Source organism: Dendropsophus ebraccatus, chromosome 8 (assembly GCF_027789765.1).
Source record: "Dendropsophus ebraccatus isolate aDenEbr1 chromosome 8, aDenEbr1.pat, whole genome shotgun sequence".
NCBI classification, from domain to species: domain Eukaryota; kingdom Metazoa; phylum Chordata; class Amphibia; order Anura; family Hylidae; genus Dendropsophus; species Dendropsophus ebraccatus.
The window spans coordinates 4,877,556-4,897,777 of record NC_091461.1 but is presented as its reverse complement, the minus strand read 5'-3'; the positions used below and the strand labels follow the sequence as shown (position 1 = coordinate 4,897,777).

The following is a 20,222-nucleotide window of genomic DNA, read 5'->3' as shown; positions in this document are numbered from 1 at the left end:
TGTCTCCTCTCCTGTCGGGTGTGTGTGGTGTCTCCTCTCCTGTCGGGTGTGTGTGGTGTCTCCTCTCCTGTCTGGTGTGTGTGGTGTCTCCTCTCCTGTCTGGTGTGTGTGGTGTCTCCTCTCCTGTCTGGTGTGTGTGGTGTCTCCTCTCCTGTCTGGTGTGTGTGGTGTCTCCTCTCCTGTCGGGTGTGTGTGGTGTCTCCTCTCCTGTCTGGTGTGTGTGGTGTCTCCTCTCCTGTCGGGTGTGTGTGGTGTCTCCTCTCCTGTCTGGTGTGTGTGGTGTCTCCTCTCCTGTCTGGTGTGTGTGGTGTCTCCTCTCCTGTCTGGTGTGTGTGGTGTCTCCTCTCCTGTCGGGTGTGTGTGGTGTCTCCTCTCCTGTCGGGTGTGTGTGGTGTCTCCTCTCCTGTCGGGTGTGTGTGGTGTCTCCTCTCCTGTCTGGTGTGTGTGGTGTCTCCTCTCCTGTCTGGTGTGTGTGGTGTCTCCTCTCCTGTCTGGTGTGTGTGGTGTCTCCTCTCCTGTCGGGTGTGTGTGGTGTCTCCTCTCCTGTCGGGTGTGTGTGGTGTCTCCTCTCCTGTCGGGTGTGTGTGGTGTCTCCTCTCCTGTCTGGTGTGTGTGGTGTCTCCTCTCCTGTCTGGTGTGTGTGGTGTCTCCTCTCCTGTCTGGTGTGTGTGGTGTCTCCTCTCCTGTCTGTCGGGTGTGTGTGATTGGAGTGTTTGCTGTGTGCCACATGCTTTTCGACCCTGTGATATCTGTCACACATACCTGTCTCTTCCACACATTTCCTTCCTTCCTTCTCTTCCCTTTGTCTGTCTGTCTCTCTTTCTCTTGTACACGCTCTCTCCCAATCTCTTTCTCACACACACTCTCTCTCCCTGTCTTTTTTCATCCCTTCTGTCTCTCTCCCACTCTCTCTCGCTCTCCCTCTGTCTCTTCCCCCTCTCTTCTGTCTGTGCCCTCTCGGTAGTTCTCTCTTTTTTCTTTCCTCTCTACCTCTTCTGCCTCTCCCCTCTCAGTGGTTCTTCTCTCTTTCTCTGTCAATTCCCTCTGTTGCTCCTCTGTTGGTGGTTATCCTCTTTTCTCTTTCCCTCTCTCCTCTCTGTGGTTCTCCTCCCTGTCTTTCCCCTCTCTCTTCTGTCTCTTTCCCCTCTCTCTTCTGTCTCTTTCCCCTCTCTCTTCTGTCTCTTTCCCCTCTCTCTTCTGTCTCTTTCCCCTCTCTCTTCTGTCTCTTTCCCCTCTCTCTTCTGTCTCTTTCCCCTCTCTCTTCTGTCTCTTTCCCCTCTCTCTTCTGTCTCTCCCCTCTCAGCAGGTGGCGCTATCTGCGGCACTATTGGCGTTCTGGGTCAGGATACCCTCCCTCATACAGTGTGAATGCAGCCTTGTCCTTCCTGCTGCTTTGCTCTCCATGTTGCTCCTGTGCTTTTCTCTTCCAGGTCATGTTACATGACATTACCCGCCCAGGCGGTGCCCGCTACGTTGGCGTGTCTGAACCCAGTTGGGGTAAGTAATGTGACAGAGGATTTTGTAGCGGTTACTCCGACCATTCTTGTGTCAGGCTTTTCATTGTCTTTTATGTTCTTTTGTAGGATCGGTGGTCAGCTGAGGCTATAAAGGTTTTCCAGATGCACTGTGCCCGTGGCCCCCTGGTCGGGGTGGTCCTGCAGTACATCTCAGACCACTTGTGCCTGTTCCTCTGTGATACGTCATCTGATGAGGACGTTTACCTGCACCAGGTCCTGATCAACGCAGGACATGGCAGCCTGGCCCAGGAGCCCGGATCTTACCTTGTAAGCGAGATTGCTGAACTAATAAAAACTCCACAGGAGCGGCCTCAGTGCAGGGATATAACACAGGAGCGGCCCCAGTGCAGGGATATAACACAGGAGCGGCCTCAGTGCAGGGATATAACACAGGAGCGGCCTCAGTGCAGGGATATAACACAGGAGCGGCCTCAGTGCAGGGATATAACACAGGAGCGGCCTCAGTGCAGGGATATAACACAGGAGCGGCCTCAGTGCAGGGATATAACACAGGAGCGGCCTCAGTGCAGGGAGGTAACACAGGAGCGGCCTCAGTGCAGGGATATAACACAGGAGCGGCCTCAGTGCAGGGATATAACACAGGAGCGGCCTCAGTGCAGGGATATAACACAGGAGCGGCCTCAGTGCAGGGATATAACACAGGAGCGGCCTCAGTGCAGGGATATAACACAGGAGCGGCCTCAGTGCAGGGATATAACACAGGAGCGGCCTCAGTGCAGGGATATAACACAGGAGCGGCCTCAGTGCAGGGATATAACACAGGAGCGGCCTCAGTGCAGGGATATAACACAGGAGCGGCCTCAGTGCAGGGATATAACACAGGAGCGGCCTCAGTGCAGGGAGGTAACACAGGATATAACACAGGAGCGGCCTCAGTGCAGGGATATAACACAGGAGCGGCCCCAGTGCAGGGATATAACACAGGAGCGGCCCCAGTGCAGGGATATAACACAGGAGCGGCCTCAGTGCAGGGATATAACACAGGATATAACACAGGAGCGGCCTCAGTACAGGGATATAACACAGGAGCGGCCCCAGTGCAGGGATATAACACAGGAGCGGCCTCAGTGCAGGGATATAACACAGGAGCGGCCTCAGTGCAGGGATATAACACAGGATATAACACAGGATATAACACAGGAGCGGCCTCAGTGCAGGGATATAACACAGGAGCGGCCCCAGTGCAGGGATATAACACAGGAGCGGCCCCAGTGCAGGGATATAACACAGGAGCGGCCCCAGTGCAGGGATATAACACAGGAGCGGCCTCAGTGCAGGGATATAACACAGGATATAACACAGGAGCGGCCTCAGTACAGGGATATAACACAGGAGCGGCCTCAGTGCAGGGATATAACACAAGAGCGGCCTCAGTGCAGGGATATAACACAGGAGCGGCCTCAGTACAGGGATATAACACAGGAGCGGCCCCAGTGCAGGGATATAACACAGGAGCGGCCTCAGTGCAGGGATATAACACAGGAGCGGCCTCAGTGCAGGGATATAACACAGGATATAACACAGGATATAACACAGGAGCGGCCTCAGTGCAGGGATATAACACAGGAGCGGCCTCAGTGCAGGGATATAACACAGGAGCGGCCTCAGTGCAGGGATATAACACAGGAGCGGCCTCAGTGCAGGGATATAACACAGGAGCGGCCTCAGTGCAGGGATATAACACAGGAGCGGCCTCAGTGCAGGGATATAACACAGGAGCGGCCTCAGTGCAGGGAGGTAACACAGGAGCGGCCTCAGTGCAGGGATATAACACAGGAGCGGCCTCAGTGCAGGGATATAACACAGGAGCGGCCTCAGTGCAGGGAGGTAACACAGGAGCGGCCTCAGTGCAGGGATATAACACAGGAGCGGCCTCAGTGCAGGGATATAACACAGGAGCGGCCTCAGTGCAGGGATATAACACAGGAGCGGCCTCAGTGCAGGGAGGTAACACAGGAGCGGCCTCAGTGCAGGGATATAACACAGGAGCGGCCTCAGTGCAGGGATATAACACAGGAGCGGCCTCAGTGCAGGGAGGTAACACAGGAGCGGCCTCAGTGCAGGGATATAACACAGGAGCGGCCTCAGTGCAGGGGGGGTAACATAGGATGTGGTAATACATGTATGTTCTATTTTTTTGTGTAGCCACATGTATGTTATACTGCTTTATAGTCACATGTATGTTATACTGCTTTATAGCCTCATGTATGTTATACTGCTTTATAGTCACATGTATGTTATACTGCTTTATAGTCACATGTATGTTATACTGCTTTATAGCCTCGTGTATGTTATACTGCTTTATAGCCTCATGTATGTTATACTGCTTTATAGCCTCGTGTATGTTATACTGCTTTATAGCCACATGTATGTTATACTGCTTTATAGTCACGTGTATGTTATACTGCTTTATAGCCTCATGTATGTTATACTGCTTTATAGCCACATGTATGTTATACTGCTTTATAGCCTCGTGTATGTTATACTGCTTTATAGCCTCATGTATGTTATACTGCTTTATAGCCTCGTGTATGTTATACTGCTTTATAGCCACATGTATGTTATACTGCTTTATAGTCACATGTATGTTATACTGCTTTATAGCCTCGTGTATGTTATACTGCTTTATAGCCTCGTGTATGTTATACTGCTTTTTAGCCACATGTATGTTATACTGCTTTATAGTCACATGTATGTTATACTGCTTTATAGCCACATGTATGTTATACTGCTTTATAGTCATGTTATAGTCATGTGTAAATCTTCTCCTCTCTTTGGGTGATTTGCAGACACGTAATGCCTTCATGCAGTACCTCATCCATTCTTCAGATCTGCCGCAAGAAATCTCCCAGGATACTCCAGAGCTGAATGACCGTGTCCTGGAACAGTCTGGGGACGTTCTCCTGCAGGAGCCGGTGTTACCCATCAGAGTACGTGTCACATGACGTGATCAGACTGATGGCAGGCACATAGGGAAAGATCTATCACACTGGTGTCAAGTAGAATTGTCAGACTCAACTTTTCATTCTACTCAGATTCCTTGAAAAATGAAAGGTGGAATCTGATTGGTTGCTAGGGGCAACGAAGAGAATTCCACTTTACATCAGTTTGATAAATCTCCGCCATAGTGTTCTAGGTTGAATTTATTTTGGTTTGTATTTTTTTCTGTTGTTTATGAAGCTGTGACTGCAGAGATATAGCGGGATCCTGCAGCCGCGCACTCTGTATATCAGTCGGCGACATAGTGGGCAAATCTGTCCAGATACCAGGAACACAGAGCAGAACATGTATTGTACAATAAATGCAATAAATTGTGTGATTCCAGGTTCTCGCAGCTCATCACTCATCACGAATGAAATCTGTAGCCAAAACATTGTACACAATGCCTATAGCGCCGCCCTTCCTTCTGGTATTTATAGCGCCGCCCTTCCTGTCTGGTATTTATAGCGCCACCCTTCCTGTGACATCTGGTACTTATAGTGCGCCACTTCCTGTCTGGTATTTATAGCGCCGCCCTTCCTGTTTGGTGTTTCTAGCTCCACCGTTCCTGTGACATCTGGTAATTATAGCGCCGCCCTTCCTGTCTGGTATTTATGGCTCCACCCTTCCTGTCTGGTATGTATGGCTTCTCCCTTCCTGTCTGGTATGCATGGCTCCGCCCTTCCTGTCTGGTATGTGTGGCTCCGCCCTTTCTGTCTGGTATGTATGCCTCTGCCCTTCCTGTCTGGTATGTATGGCTCCGCCCTTCCTGTCTGGTGTGTATGGCCCGCCCTTCCTGTCTGGTATGTATGGCTCCGCCCTTCCTGTCTGGTATGTATGGCTCCGCCCTTCCTGTCTGGTATGTATGGCTCTGCCCTTCCTGTCTGGTATGTGTGGCTCCGCCCTTCCTGTCTGCTATGTATGGCTCCGCCCTTCCTGTCTGCTATGTATGGCTCTGCCCTTCCTGTCTGGTATTTAAAGTGCCGCCCGTCCTGTCTGTTGTTTATAGCGCCGCCCTTCCTGTGACATCTGGTATTTATGGCTCCGCTGTTCCTGTCTGGTACTTATAGCGTTGCCCTTACTGTGACATCTGGTATTTATGGCTCCACCCTTCCTGTCTGGTATTTCTAGCTCCGCCCTTCATATGACATCTGGTACTTACATCAACGCCCTTCCTGTCTGGTATTTATACCGCTGCCCTTCCTGTCTGGTATTTATAGCGCCGCCCTTATTGTGACGTACTTACATCAACGCCCTTCCTGTCTGATATTTATACCGCTGCCCTTCCTGTCTGGTATTTATAGCGCTGCCTTTACTGTGACATGTGGCATTCATAGCGCCGCCCTTCGTGTCTGGTATTTGTACTGCAGCCCTTCCTGTAAAATCTGGTATTTATAGCGGTGCCCTTCGTGTCTGGTATTTATAGCGCCGCCCTTCCTGTCTGCTATTTATAGCGCCATCCTTCCTGTCTGGTATTTATAGCGCCGCCCTTCCTGTCTGGTATTTATAGCGCCGCCCTTCGTGTCTGGTATTTATAGCGCCGCCCTTCGTGTCTGGTATTTATAGCGCCGCCCTTCCTGTGACGTCTGGTATTTATGGCTCCGCCCTTCCTGTGACGTCTGGTATTTATGGCTCCGCCCTTCCTGTGACGTCTGGTATTTATGGCTCCGCCCTTCCTGTCTGGTATGTATGGCTCTGCCCTTCCTGTCTGCTATGTATGGCTCCGCCCTTCCTGTCTGCTATGTATGGCTCCGCCCTTCCTGTCTGCTATGTATGGCTCCGCCCTTCCTGTCTGCTATGTATGGCTCTTCTCTTCCTGTCTGGTATTTAAAGTGCCGCCCTTCCTGTCTGGTGTTTATAGCGCCGCCCCTTCCTGTGACATCTGGTATTTATGGCTCCGCTGTTCCTGTCTGGTACTTATAGCGTTGCCCTTACTGTGACATCTGGTATTTATGGCTCCACCCTTCCTGTCTGGTATTTCTAGCTCCGCCCTTCATATGACATCTGGTACTTACATCAACGCCTTTCCTGTCTGGTATTTATAGCGCTGCCCTTCCTGTCTGGTATTTATAGCGCCGCCCTTACTGTGACATCTGGTATTTATGGCTCCGCCTTTCCTGTCTGATATTTATACCGCTGCCCTTCCTGTCTGGTATTTATAGCGCTGCCTTTACTGTGACATGTGGCATTCATAGCGCCGCCCTTCGTTACTGGTAGTTATAGCGCCGCCCTTCGTGTCTGGTAGTTATAGCGCCGCCCTTCGTGTCTGGTATTTGTACTGCTGCCCTTCCTGTCTGGTGTTCATATGACATCTGGTACTTACATCAACGCCTTTCCTGTCTGGTATTTATAGCGCTGCCCTTCCTGTCTGGTATTTATAGCGCCGCCCTTCCTGTGACATCTGGTATTTATAGCGCCATCCTTCCTGTCTGGTATTTATAGCGCCGCCCTTCGTGTCTGGTATTTATAGCGCCACCCTTCGTGTCTGGTATTTATAGCGCCATCCTTCCTGTCTGGTATTTATAGCGCCGCCCTTCGTGTCTGGTATTTATAGCGCCGCCCGTCGTGTCTGGTATTTATAGCGCCGCCCTTCCTGTGACATCTGGTATTTATAGCGCCGCCCTTCGTGTCTGGTATTTATAGCGCCGCCCGTCGTGTCTGGTATTTATAGCGCCGCCCTTCCTGTGACGTCTGGTATTTATGGCTCCGCCTTTCCTGTGACGTCTGGTATTTATGGCTCCACCCTTCCTTTCTGGTATATTTATACCGCCAAACTTCCTGTCTGGTGTCTATAGCTCCGCCCTTCCTGTCTGGTATTTATACCGCCAAACTTCCTGTCTGGAATATATAAAGAATATGCTAATATTCTTTATACACAGATCAGGTGTGTGTTAGGTGACAATTTGGGCTAGTGAACAGCCACCACTTGGAGTTGATATTGAGTACTTTAGGAAGTACAAGGATCTGAGCGACTGTGACCAGAGCTGAATAGTGTATGGGTCTTTGGTATGTACCGACCAATAGTATCACATAGGATCACAGGGGCAAGGAAGGATGGCCAGGGACAGGAGCACAGGGGCAAGGAAGGATGGCCAGGGACAGGATCACAGGGGCAAGGTAGGATGGCCAGGGACAGGATCACAGGGGCAAGGTAGGATGGCCAGGGACAGGATCACAGGGGCAAGGTAGGATGGCCAGGGACAGGATCACAGGGGCAAGGTAGGATGGCCAGGGACAGGATCACAGGGGCAAGGTAGGATGGCCAGGGACAGGATCACAGGGGCAAGGTAGGATGGCCAGGGACAGGATCACAGGGGCAAGGTAGGATGGCCAGGGACAGGATCACAGGGGCAAGGAAGGATGGCCAGGGACAGGGGCAAGGAAGGATGGCAGGGACAGGAGCACAGGGGCCTTGGAAGGATGGCCAGGGGCAAGGAAGGATGGCCAGGGACAGGATCACAGGGGCAAGGAAGGATGGCCAGGGACAGGAGCACAGGGGCAAGGAAGGATGGCCAGGGACTAGAACACAGGGGCAAGGAAGGATGGCCAGGGACAGGATCACAGGGGCAAGGTAGGATGGCCAGGGACAGGATCACAGGGGCAAGGTAGGATGGCCAGGGACAGGATCACAGGGGCAAGGAAGGATGGCCAGGGACAGGGGCAAGGAAGGATGGCAGGGACAGGAGCACAGGGGCCTTGGAAGGATGGCCAGGGGCAAGGAAGGATGGCCAGGGACAGGATCACAGGGGTCTAGGAAGGATGGCCAAGGACAGGATCACAGGGGTCTAGGAAGGATGGCCAGGGACAGGATCACAGGGGTCTAGGAAGGATGGCCAGGGACAGGATCACAGGGGTCTAGGAAGGATGGCCAGGGACAGGATCACAGGGGTCTAGGAAGGATGGCCAGGGACAGGATCACAGGGGTCTAGGAAGGATGGCCAGGGACAGGATCACAGGGGCCTAGGAAGGATGGCCAGGGACAGGATCACAGGGGTCTAGGAAGGATGGCCAGGGACAGGACCACAGGGGCCTAGGAAGGATGACCAGGGACAGGACCACAGGGGCCTAGGAAGGATGGCCAGGGACAGGACAACAGGGGCCTAGGAAGGATGGCCAGGGACAGGATCACAGGGGTCTAGGAAGGATGGCCAGGGACAGGACAACAGGGGCCTAGGAAGGATGGTCAGGGACAGGACCACAGGGGCCTAGGAAGGATGGCCAGGGACAGGACCACAGGGGCCTAGGAAGGATGGCCAGGGACAGGACCACAGGAACAAGGAAGGATGGCCAGGGACAGGATCACAGGGGTCTAGGAAGGATGGCCAGGGACAGGGTGACAGGAACAAGGAAGGATGGCCAGGGACAGGGTGACAGGAACAAGGAAGGATGGCCAGGGACAGGGTGACAGGAACAAGGAAGGATGGCCAGGGACAGGATCACAGGGGCAAGGTAGGATGGCCAGGGACAGGATCACAGGGGCAAGGTAGGATGGCCAGGGACAGGATAACAGGGGCAAGGTAGGATGACCAGGGACAGGATCACAGGGGCCTAGGAAGGATGGCCAGGGACAGGATCACAGGGGCCTAGGAAGGATGGCCAGGGACAGGATCACAGGGGCAAGAAAGGATGGCCAGGGACAGGACCACAGGAACAAGGAAGGATGGCCAGGGACAGCATCACAGGAACAAGGAAGGATGGCCAGGGACAGGATCACAGGGGTCTAGGAAGCATGGCCAGGGACAGGAGCACAGGGGCAAGAAAGGATGGCCAGGGACAGGACAACAGGGGTCTAGGAAGGATGGCCAGGGACAGGACAACAGGGGCCTAGGTAGGATGGCCAGGAAAGGACCACAGGGGCAAGGAAGGATGGCCAGGGACAGGATCACAGGGGCAAGGAAGGATGGCCAGGGACAGGATCACAGGGGCAAGAAAGGATGGCCAGGGACAGCATCACAGGAACAAGGAAGGATGGCCAGGGACAGGATCACAGGGGCAAGAAAGGATGGCCAGGGACAGGACATCAGGGGTCTAGGAAGGATGGCCAGGGACAGGCGGATGGGATCCGAGGCTCATTGATGTATATTGGAGGGGGTGGGTGAAATCTAGCCCACAGAAGAGCTGCTGTAGCGCACACTGCTGAAAAACGTCCTGCTGTCTAGAATAGAAAGGAGTCCGATGACACAGTAAATGGCAGCTCACCGTGTATGGGGCCCCGCTGACCGATCAGAGCCTATGTGACCCCGCTGGCCGATCAGAGCCCATGTGACCCCCGATCACCCCCAATAGTGTCATCAGAACAGGAGGAATGGTAGAAGGCGTCTGGTCTGATGGGTCGCGTTCTCCATCTTGTAGATAAGACCTTAGGTGAGGCTGGACAACCACTTTAATGCATATTGTTATAGGGAACCTGCAGTGCTGTCTACTCTCTCAGCACCATGCTACAGAGCAGATTGCTATAGATCTTTATGGGAATAGACTCCATATAACCATGGAGTCACCGCCAGCATAAAAAGATTAGGGATCTTAACTAAGATGTTATACTAAAATATATCCACAAACCAGCTTTCCCGCTGTAGAATATTCTGCCATTAGTTGATATATCATCCCCATGGTGTCAGGTCTCTTGTCATTTAGTGAATGTCCTCACCATTGTAATGGTTATAGATAATGCTTGTAGTGCCGCACCGGTAATACATCACAACATCACAATGTGCCGCCTAAACATCTGATGAGTATGCATCGCGACCACCTGGACTCCCACCTATCATGGGGACAGGGGTCTTCAGTGCTCTGGTGTGGCGCAGTACGTGCTCGCCGCTCCAGTCCCCTCTATGGTTCTAAGTAGAATGATCAGCTAGCGAAGAAACAGATCGCTGATCTCAGGGAGACCAGCCAAACGACAACACCGCCGGCTGCTAGTGAAAGCGCTCAAAGCAGTGAAGTCCTAGGCGCATCGCCGGGTCCTTCCCGGAGGGATATCTGGCTAGTTCTGTGTTTGGAGACTCTTTGATGAGGCTCCACAGGCTCTTCTTCAGCTAGAGAAGAGGCAGTGCTGCCATGTGCAGTAAGCAGGGCACTCAAGCCCCGTTCTCATGATCGTAGGGGGTACCACAATCACCGATCACCTGCCCTGGGGATCTTGAGTAATCTTGGGATAACTCTTGTAGGTAGGAAGACATTGTTATAGTTCTGCTCTTATATATATATATATATGTGTGTAGGTCAGCGAGGAGGCTGATCCTAAGTTGCCCTACTTAGAAGCTTTTCCTATTGGTGAAGACGTGTGGGATGAAGTGTGGTCCTTCTCCGGGAGCTTGGCATCTCTGAAAGTAGCCACAGAACCTTCACAGAACCTCTGTACAAGTCGGGAGGAGAAGCCAATACCTGAGGTATGTTACTATTAGTCTGGTCTAGTTGGGGGTCTGGAGAGTAGCCGGTGATTGAGGTGCATAGCTGTAATGCCTGTCTCTGGGGGTCCACAGGAGAAGCCAGCGCCGGAGGTGTGTAGCTATAAGTCTGGTCTAGTCGAGGGTCTGCAGGAGAATCCAGTGCTAGAGGTGCATAGCCGTATTGCTGGTCTCTCTGGGGGTCCGGAGGAGAAGCCAGTGCCGGAGGTGTGTAGCTATAAGTCTGGTCTAGTTGGGGGGGTCCTGCACTGGAGGTGCGTAGCTGTAATGCTGTTCTCTTCGAGGGTCTGCAGTACATAGTGCCCTGAATGACTGCTACACTTTGTTTTTTTACAGCATGTTACACATAGAAGTGATGGAGAGGGTCTGCACCAACCTCTAGAGGAATTTTACATCTCTCTCATTGAGTCGACAAATGTGTTGGAGAAATCTCCACAGTCCCCTCCAAGGAAATGTGAGGAGTCTGAGAACGCCATTCAGCCTGCGGCAGATCTTCTTGGTAAGAAGCTTACGTAGGAGTCAGGGCTCCCATACACCTTAGCATTGTTGGTCAAACATTAGTTTGTTTGGCAGCCGTCTCTCCTGATCCCACCATGCTAGTGATGAGCGGACCCATGGTTGGGTTATAGCAAACATGAAAAAATAAAAAAGGTTTAACAACACAGATCTAAACCCAGACCCCAACCCAATTGATATCAATAGGGACCCAAATTTTTGGGGCCAAAAATGGCTGTAAAAAGGGGCAGAGGAGGAGAGTTACCCACACAGTGCTGGGGCAAATATTTCACGAGTTTAAGTGACACAAATTATGCTCATTCAAGTAAAAAGTGATCTTTTATTATTTGCGGATTGTGCCACTTGGGCGGGGCTTCTCAACTGAAGCGCCACTTAGCCCCACCCACAATGCCTTTGAAGACCCAGACCCTCTGTGTTGGCAGAGCAGTTTAGACCCTGCCCTCTTAACGGGCTGACCTAAAGATCTAGGCCCACCCCTTCTAGGTTGCCCATACCAATGACCGCTGAGGAGGCGGGCCTATGCGCAGACAGCATCACGGAGGAGCGGGCTCGATGGGGGCGAGAAGCCCCGCCCAGGTAGCACATTCCGCAGATGATAACAGATACCTTTTTACTGGAACAAGCACCATGATGTATGATAAAATAAGGTATGAAAACTGCAAAATGTACCCGTTACACCTTTATAGAGAAGTCAGAATGCAAAAGGAGGGGACGGTGTCACTGTAAGTATTGAGTGCTGTGGCTAATAATTTGCAAGAGCCTGGTGGTGACCCTCCTCCTAATTATGGCCAAGATCCTGGTGGTGACCCTCCTCCTAATTATGGCCAAGATCCTGGTGGTGACCCTCCTCCTAATTATGGCCAAGAGCCTGGCGGTGACCCTCCTCCTAATTATGGCCAAGAGCAGCCTGCTGGTGATCCTCCTCCTAATTGTGGCCAAGAGCCTGGTGGTGACCTTCCTCCTAATTGTGGCCAAGAGCCTGGTGGTGACCCTCCTCCTAATTGTGGCCAAGAGCCTGGTGGTGACCTTCCTCCTAATTGTGGCCAAGAGCCTGGTGGTGACCCTCCTAATTGTAGCCAAGAGCCTGGTGGTGATCCTCCTCCTCCTCCTAATTGTGAGACGAGAGACCGGCGGTTACACTCCTCCTAATTGTGAGACGAGAGACCGGCGGTTACACTCCTCCTAATTGTGAGACGAGAGACTGGCGGTGACCTTCCAAACAAATTGTCAAAGTAAATTGAAACTATTTTTATTAAATTTGAATTTCCACTGGAAAACTGCAGCAAGTGACTGATCCAAGGTGCAAATAGCTGTGGCTTTCTGCAGTGTGGAGAACGTCTAGGAGGGCCGCCGTGATGAGGCAAAAGAGACCCACAGCCGAGACAACTAAGGAGGAAACCCCCAGCCGGGACAACTAAGGAGGAAACCCCCAGCCGGGACAACTAAGGAGGAAACCCCCAGCCGGGACAACTAAGGAGGAAACCCACAGCCGGGGCAGCTAAGGAGGAAACACACAGCTGGGACAACTAAGGAGGAAACCCCCAGCCGGGACAACTAAGGAGGAAACCCACAGCCGGGACAACTAAGGAGGAGACCTACAGCCGGGACAACTAAGGAGGAGACCCCCAGCCGGGACACCTAAGGAGGAGACCCCCAGCCGGGACAACTAAGGAGGAGACCTACAGCCGGGACAACTAAGGAGGAGACCCCCAGCCGGGACACCTAAGGAGGAGACCCCCAGCCGGGACAACTAAGGAGGAGACCCCCAGCCGGGACAACTAAGGAGGAGACCCCCAGCCGGGACACCTAAGGAGGAGACCCACAGCCGGGACAACTAAGGAGGAAACACATAGCCGGGACAACTAAGGAGGAAACACACAGCCGGGACAACTAAGGAGGAAACCCACAGCCGGGACACCTAAGGAGGAGACCCCCAGCCGGGACAACTAAGGAGGAGACCTACAGCCGGGACACCTAAGGAGGAGACCCACAGCCGGGACACCTAAGGAGGAGACCTACAGCCGGGACAACTAAGGAGGAGACCCACAGCTGGGACAACTAAGGAGGAAACCCACAGCCGGGACACCTAAGGAGGAGACACATAGCCGGGACAACTAAGGAGGAAACACATAGCCGGGACAACTAAGGAGGAGACCCACAGCCGGGACAACTAAGGAGGAAACCCACAGCCGGGACACCTAAGGAGGAGACCCACAGCCGGGACACCTAAGGAGGAGACCCACAGCCGGGACAACTAAGGGGGAAACACACTGCCGGGACAACTAAGGAGGAGACACACAGCTGGGACAACTAAGGAGGAGACCCACAGCCGGGACACCTAAGGGGGAAACACACAGCTGGTACAACTAAGGAGGAGACCGACAGCCGGGACAACTAAGGAGGAGTCACACAGCTGTGTGTAATGTGACTGGTGTGTGTGTATATGTGATGTGACTGGTGTGTGTGTGATGTGACGTGTGTGTGTGTGTGTATGATGTGACTGGTGTGTGTGTGTGTGTCTGTGTGTGTGTATGTCTGTGTGTGTGTGTGATGTGACTGGTGTGTGTGTGTGTCTGTGTGTGTGTATGATGTGACTGGTGTGTGTGTGTGTCTGTGTGTGTGATGTGACTGGTGTGTGTGTCTGTGTGTGTGTGTGTGTGTGTGTGATGTGACTGGTGTGTGTGTGTGTGTCTGTGTGTGTGTATGTCTGTGTGTGTGTGTATGTGTGTGTGTGTGTGTATGATGTGACTGGTGTGTGTGTGTGTCTGTGTGTGTGTATGTCTGTGTGTGTGTGTGATGTGACTGGTGTGTGTGTGTGTCTGTGTGTGTGTATGATGTGACTGGTGTGTGTGTCTGTGTGTGTGTGTGATGTGACTGGTGTGTGTGTCTGTGTGTGTGTATGTGTGTGTGTGTGTGATGTGACTGGTGTGTGTGTGTGTGTGTCTGTGTGTGTGTATGTGTGTGTGTGTGATGTGACTGGTCTCAAGGGAGAAGAACCTGACAGTTGGAAGATGTGACCTGAGGGAAGAAGAAGGATGAGCTGAGGGAAGTCTGGAGCGGCCATTTTGAGAGGGCTGGCTGTAGTAGATGTATACTGAGACCTTACACCATCTATGTGAAGCGTATATCTTCTGGGCCCCCCAACTGCTGTGGAGAGCAGCCATACTAGTCTGTGACTGGGTCCTGTTGAGAGATTCGCTGAGCATAGGAGCTGTTGTGAAGAGAAGAGAAACGACCACCATCTTATCTACAGAACTTTGGCAAGAGGGGCCCCCTCATTCAGCAACCATCTAAAGGAGACCCGGGTCAGTAGCGTGCACGCCAAACTTTCCAGGACAGATATTGGGCCTGTAGATAGTTTAGTCAGGGCTATTGTCTGTGACAGGCCGCATTATATTGTGTAAGCAACGTCCCAGCATACTCGGCCATTTGTCTTGTTATATTGTTATTTGTGGTTCGATAACAGTGTAAGTAGCTTATAAGATTTTGAGCTGTTGTGCTACACCGCAAACGCCCCTGAGTCCCCCCACACACACATTGGTCCCTGTTTATTCTGGGGATTAGTAGGTATATGGCAGCCGCCCTATCTGAGCTCGCTGGTAGGTCAAGTTTCTGTGTGTATCATACAACATATTTCCGGGCCACACATTGTGTAGCACAGGGGTCTCAGCTTAAGCCTGATTGTATATAATTTTGTTATATTTGAGTTGCTAGGACCTTTGGTACCTTAGTATGTTTCAGTAACGTGCAGTAACCTGGCGTTGGAGGCGCTTTCCTCATTCGTGACATCACTGTATCCTGGGGAGCGCATCCTGGTACACGGCTTACATGTGTATGATATGTTTGATGTATGTGTGATGTGTGGTGTTAATGTGATACGTGTGTGATCCATGTGTGACTGTAATGTATGTGTGTATGATGTGTGTGTGATGTATGTGTGTGTGTGATGTGATTGTGATGTATGTGTGTATGATGTGTGTGATTCGGCTTCTGCTTTGTTCTCTTGGTAAGATTCTTGCAGTATATATATAATTCGGATATGTATATTCTTTTGGTTGCAGGCTGTGTCCCTGTCTATGGGATGCCAATGCTGAATATTTGCTTTTTCCTTCTTTCTTCTCTAGATCCCTGTTCACATTTATCTCCAGTAGATGAGAAGCCGTGGTGTCTGGCTGATCGCTGTCTGTTCCTGGAATCCTCCAGTGTCGCTCAGACAGTATCGTGCGGCTCTCTTGCAGGGTTCCCGAAATTTCAGATCCCCAGGAGTTCAGCGACCGCGGCCCTAGGACCTGCTGCCCGGTTACTGGCGGCTCCTGGAAGCCTCTTACACTGGATGACAGAGCCGGGGAAGGTGTAACCATCATCCTCTATGGGGACTGAGCCGGGGAAGGTGTAACCATCATCCTCTATGGGGACTGAGCCGGGGAAGGTGTAACCATCATCCTCTATGGGGACTGAGCCGGGGAAGGTGTAACCATCATCCTCTATGGGGACTGAGCCGGGGAAGGTGTAACCATCATCCTCTATGGGGACTGACCCGGGAAAGGTGTAACCATCATCCTCTATGGGGACTCTGGGTGACTGAGCCGGGGAAGGTGTAACCATCATCCTCTATGGGGACTGACCCGGGAAAGGTGTAACCATCATCCTCTATGGGGACTGAGCCGGGGAAGGTGTAACCATCATCCTCTATGGGGACTCTGGGTGACTGAGCCGGGGAAGGTGTAACCATCATCCTCTATGGGGACTGAGCCGGGGAAGGTGTAACCATCATCCTCTATGGGGACTCTGCGTGACAGAGCCGGGGAAGGTGTATCCATCATCCTCTATGGGGACTGACCCGGGAAAGGTGTAACCATCATCCTCTATGGGGACTGACCCGGGAAAGGTGTAACCATCATCCTCTATGAGCACGTTCTGCGCATGGTTATACTTTGCAGTAGATGATACTGCTATATTGTCACGTGGAGAATTTTTCTGTTTTGGGGTCATAATTTGATTTAGTTTTAGTGTCTATTTCTCTTCTAATACTTTGGTTGTGCTTCAGGAACATGAATAGTATGAGGACAGGTCACCTCTCTAAGTGATCTAGTCCCTGCTTTCCTTACCATGATACAGTGACCGATCCTCCTTAGGTCTGGTTCCCACCACAATGACTTCTCACCAGGATTCAGCCCCTGAAGGTTTTTGGCGAAATGTTAAAATGTCACTTTGTTTGTATTTGAGTTTGTATTTCTTTTGATTATTAAACCTCTCTTTTGTTTGCAGTGTGTTATGTGATGGCCTTTGGTTCTGCCGGTTCAGCGCTTAGTTCCTCAGTCCATAGGACTTCATAGGCCGCTTTCCCACAGGTTAGCACAGTTTTGGTGCTGCGCTTTAAAGAGATATTCCATAAATAAAATTGTTCTTTTTTAAAGGGAAGCGGTCAGTACGATTGTGCTGATATGGTTCCCTGCAGTACAGTAGAGCTCCGCTGTGCAGCTCCTGGACAATATACCAGCCGCGGCTGCAGAAGAAGCTTTATTGCTACTGAGGAAAAAGATGTTGTATTATGCCGCGCAAGGTCAGGAGAAGGTCGGCAACTAGTCATCTGGGTGGGGAGCCTCTCGTGACCAGTCATGGCTCTGTCTGTCAGCACACAGATGATTGACAGGCAGAGAGACCCGTTAGTGGCTTCCATTGACAGGCAGAGAGCGGTGACTAGTAACAGGCAGCTCCCCACACAGATGACTACTTGCCGCCCCTCTCCCGGCTTTGTGTGGTGTAAAACAACATGATGTAAAGCTATTGCTGCAGCCATGGCTGCTATGGCAGGGGAGCTGTGCAATTGTGCTGATTGATTCCCTTTAGGGTGCGTTCACACCTACAGGATCCGCAGCAGATTTGATGCTGTGTTCAGTTATTTAAATGAAACCTGCTGCGGATCCGGTAAGTGTGAACGTACCCTTAAGTAAACTGTAAATTTATTACTATTATGATCTATTTGTTTACACTGAATGGCAGCAGTAAGGGGTGGTACTGCCTCTCTGCTGCCACCAGTGGCTGCGTTGGGAACTTCAGGGCTCCTCAGGTGTCCCATTTTTGTCCATTTTAATGCATATTGGGGAAGCTGTCTGTGTCTCTGTAGATTGACAGTTCTTCCTGCTCTCGCTCTGCTACATTGTACCACGGCTGTGACACTCCTGTATCAGACAGCTAAGGGACCCTCTGGTGTAGGCGTCCCCAGTACCGGAAGAGCGGGCTGTCTTTAGTCTACCTTTCAATGAACTGGGCACCATGTTATGTCCATAATAAGATCCTATATCTGATATTATACGAGAAAATCTTCTGTCTTTCTGACATGCCCCCCCCACCCTCATTATTAGCGTGTTCCCCCTTCCCCTCTCGCTATTAGCGTCTTCCCCTCTCACTGTTAGCCTGTTCCCCCCCTTCCCCTCTCACTGTTAGCCTGTTCCCCCTTCCCCTCTCGTTATTAACGTGTTCCCTACTTCCCCTCTCATTAGCCTGTCCTACCCCCTTCCCCTCTCGTTATTAACGTGTTCCCTCTTTCCCCTCTCATTAGCCTGTTCCCCCCCTTCCCCTCTCATTAGCCTGTCCTACCCCCTTCCCCTCTCGTTATTAACGTGTTCCCTCTTTCCCCTCTCATTAGCCTGTTCCCCCCCTTCCCCTCTCGTTATTAGTGTTCCCCTCCTTCCCCTCTTGTTATTAGAGTGTTCCCCTCCTTCCCCTCTCGTTATTAGCCTGTTCCCCCTTCCCCTCTAGCTGTTAGCGTTCCCCCTTCCCCTCTCGTTGTTAGTGTTCCCCTTTTCCCCTCTCGTTATTAGCGTGTTTTCCTCCTTCCCCTCTCGTTGTTAGTGTTCCCCCCTTCCCCTCTCGTTGTTAGCGTGTTCCCCCCTTCCCCTCTCGTTGTTAGTGTTCCCCCTTCCCCTCTCATGTTAGCGTGTTCCCCCTTCCCCTCTCGTTGTTAGTGTTTCCCCTTCCCCTCTCGTTGTTAGTGTTCCCCCTTCCCCTCTCATGTTAGCGTGTTCCCCCTTCCCCTCTCGTTGTTAGTGTTCCCCCTTCCCCTCTCGTTGTTAGTGTTTCCCCCCTTCCCCTCTCGTTGTTAGTGTTCCCCCTTCCCCTCTCGTTATTAGCGTGTTCCCCCCTTCCCCTCTCGTTGTTAGTGTTCCCCCCTTCCCCTCTCGTTGTTAGTGTTCCCCCTTCCCCTCTCGTTGTTAGTGTTCCCCCTTCCCCTCTCGTTGTTAGCGTGTTTTCCCCCTTCCCCTCTCGTTATTAGCGTGTTCCCCCCTTCCCCTCTCGTTGTTAGTGTTCCCCCTTCCCCTCTCGTTGTTAGTGTTCCCCCTTCCCCTCTCGTTGTTAGTGTTCCCCCCTTCCCCTCTCGTTGTTAGCGTGTTTTCCCCCTTCCCCTCTCGTTATTAGCGTGTTCCCCCCTTCCCCTCTCGTTATTAGTGTTCCCCCTTCCCCTCTCGTTGTTAGTGTTCCTCCCTTCCCCTCTCGTTGTTAGTGTTCCCCCTTCCCCTCTCATGTTAGCGTGTTCCCCCCTTCCCCTCTCGTTGTTAGCGTGTTTTCCTCCTTCCCCTCTTATTATTAGCGCGTTCTTTAGGGAATAAGGAAGAATTCCGATCAGATGTGACATACGATGGACTTCAGATAAGTAGAACGTAACACTTCCTTTGTTATACTTCACCTCAGTGATAAAATGCCTCCGGCCCCTGGGATGTGATTTCGGCCCCTACATGCAGATTTGCACTGTACAATGAACCTGGGAACACTCAGTCCACCATCCACCACTAATAGGGTGAGCCGCAACTGGCCCAGGCCCAAAGGCCCATTTCATGGACACACAGCTATATGTATGTAGTCCAATACTAACATGGGATTGTGATATTCGGCTTAGTGGATCGGCACTGGTGGGACTTTGTTCAGTTTGTTCATTCATTTAAACAAAGAATCCATGAGAGACGAAGTTCCACCAACTCATCACAGAACATAGTAGTAGTACACAGAACATAGTTATGGCCTGTCACCATGGCTATGGGCCAGTGCTCGGGAAAAGACCAGTGCCAAGTGCAGGAACCGGGCACCATTTCATAAAAAGGACCACGGGGATCCCCATGCCGGCACCAATCAAATAAGGTCAAATAAAACATTGATGAACCTGATGGTACATTCACTTTATCCCCTTCATCGATACACGGATGTCCAGGTCACATTGAAGCAGTGTTTCAAAACCGTAACGCTTTTATTTTTCCAGCTACAGGGCTGGTTGGGAAGTGATTGTTTTGTACCATGACCCAAAGCTTTTCTTGGTGATATATTGGAGTAAAAGAAAATTTTAGATTTTTTTTCCCCCCCCCTGATATATAATTAACCCCTAGACGACCCTGGACGTAGGGTTACGTCATGGAAGTCTGTCCCCAGACGACCCATGACGTAACCTTACGTCCTGGGTGTTTCTCCAGCTATGAAGCGTGCTCCGGAGCGGAGCGTGCTTCATAGCAGGTGGGGGCCGGCTGCAAACAGCAGCCGGGACCTCACCGGTAATGACACGCTGCAGAGATCGCGCTGCCGCGTGTCATTAACCCCTCAAACGCCGCGATCGCGGCGCAACCGCGGCGTTTAAGTGTAAGTGACAGGGGGAGTCCCCTGTCACTTACCGATCGGGACCCCCGCAGTGTGACTACGGGGGTCCCGATCGTTGAAACGGACTGCCGGAGGTCTCTCACCTGCCTCCGTGCGGTCCGATCGGCGCTCTGCTACACTGAGCCTGCACAGGCAGGCT

At 51.8% G+C, this 20,222-nt stretch overlaps 1 protein-coding gene across 9 annotated transcripts in view; it reads left to right on the top strand.

The window, feature by feature from the left end:
• TDRD5 (tudor domain containing 5) overlaps positions 1–16,315 on the top strand; it is a 73,805-nt gene extending 57,490 nt beyond the window's left edge. For 6 of the 9 annotated variants that reach the window (XM_069979658.1, XM_069979656.1, XM_069979657.1 and 3 more), the window contains exons 11-17: positions 1,431–1,497; positions 1,584–1,784; positions 4,328–4,468; positions 10,739–10,906; positions 11,000–11,131; positions 11,261–11,423; positions 15,565–16,314. In XM_069979658.1, the coding sequence (XP_069835759.1) occupies positions 1,431–1,497; positions 1,584–1,784; positions 4,328–4,468; positions 10,739–10,906; positions 11,000–11,131; positions 11,261–11,423; positions 15,565–15,797 (1,105 nt within the window). In that variant the 3' untranslated portion in view covers positions 15,798–16,314. Of the gene's footprint in view, positions 1–1,430; positions 1,498–1,583; positions 1,785–4,327; positions 4,469–10,738; positions 10,907–10,999; positions 11,132–11,260; positions 11,424–15,564 lie in introns of all 9 variants that reach the window. The other 3 variants (XM_069979660.1, XM_069979661.1, XR_011364206.1) reach the window with 2 other exon arrangements.
• The last annotated feature ends 3,907 nt before the right edge of the window (positions 16,316–20,222 follow it).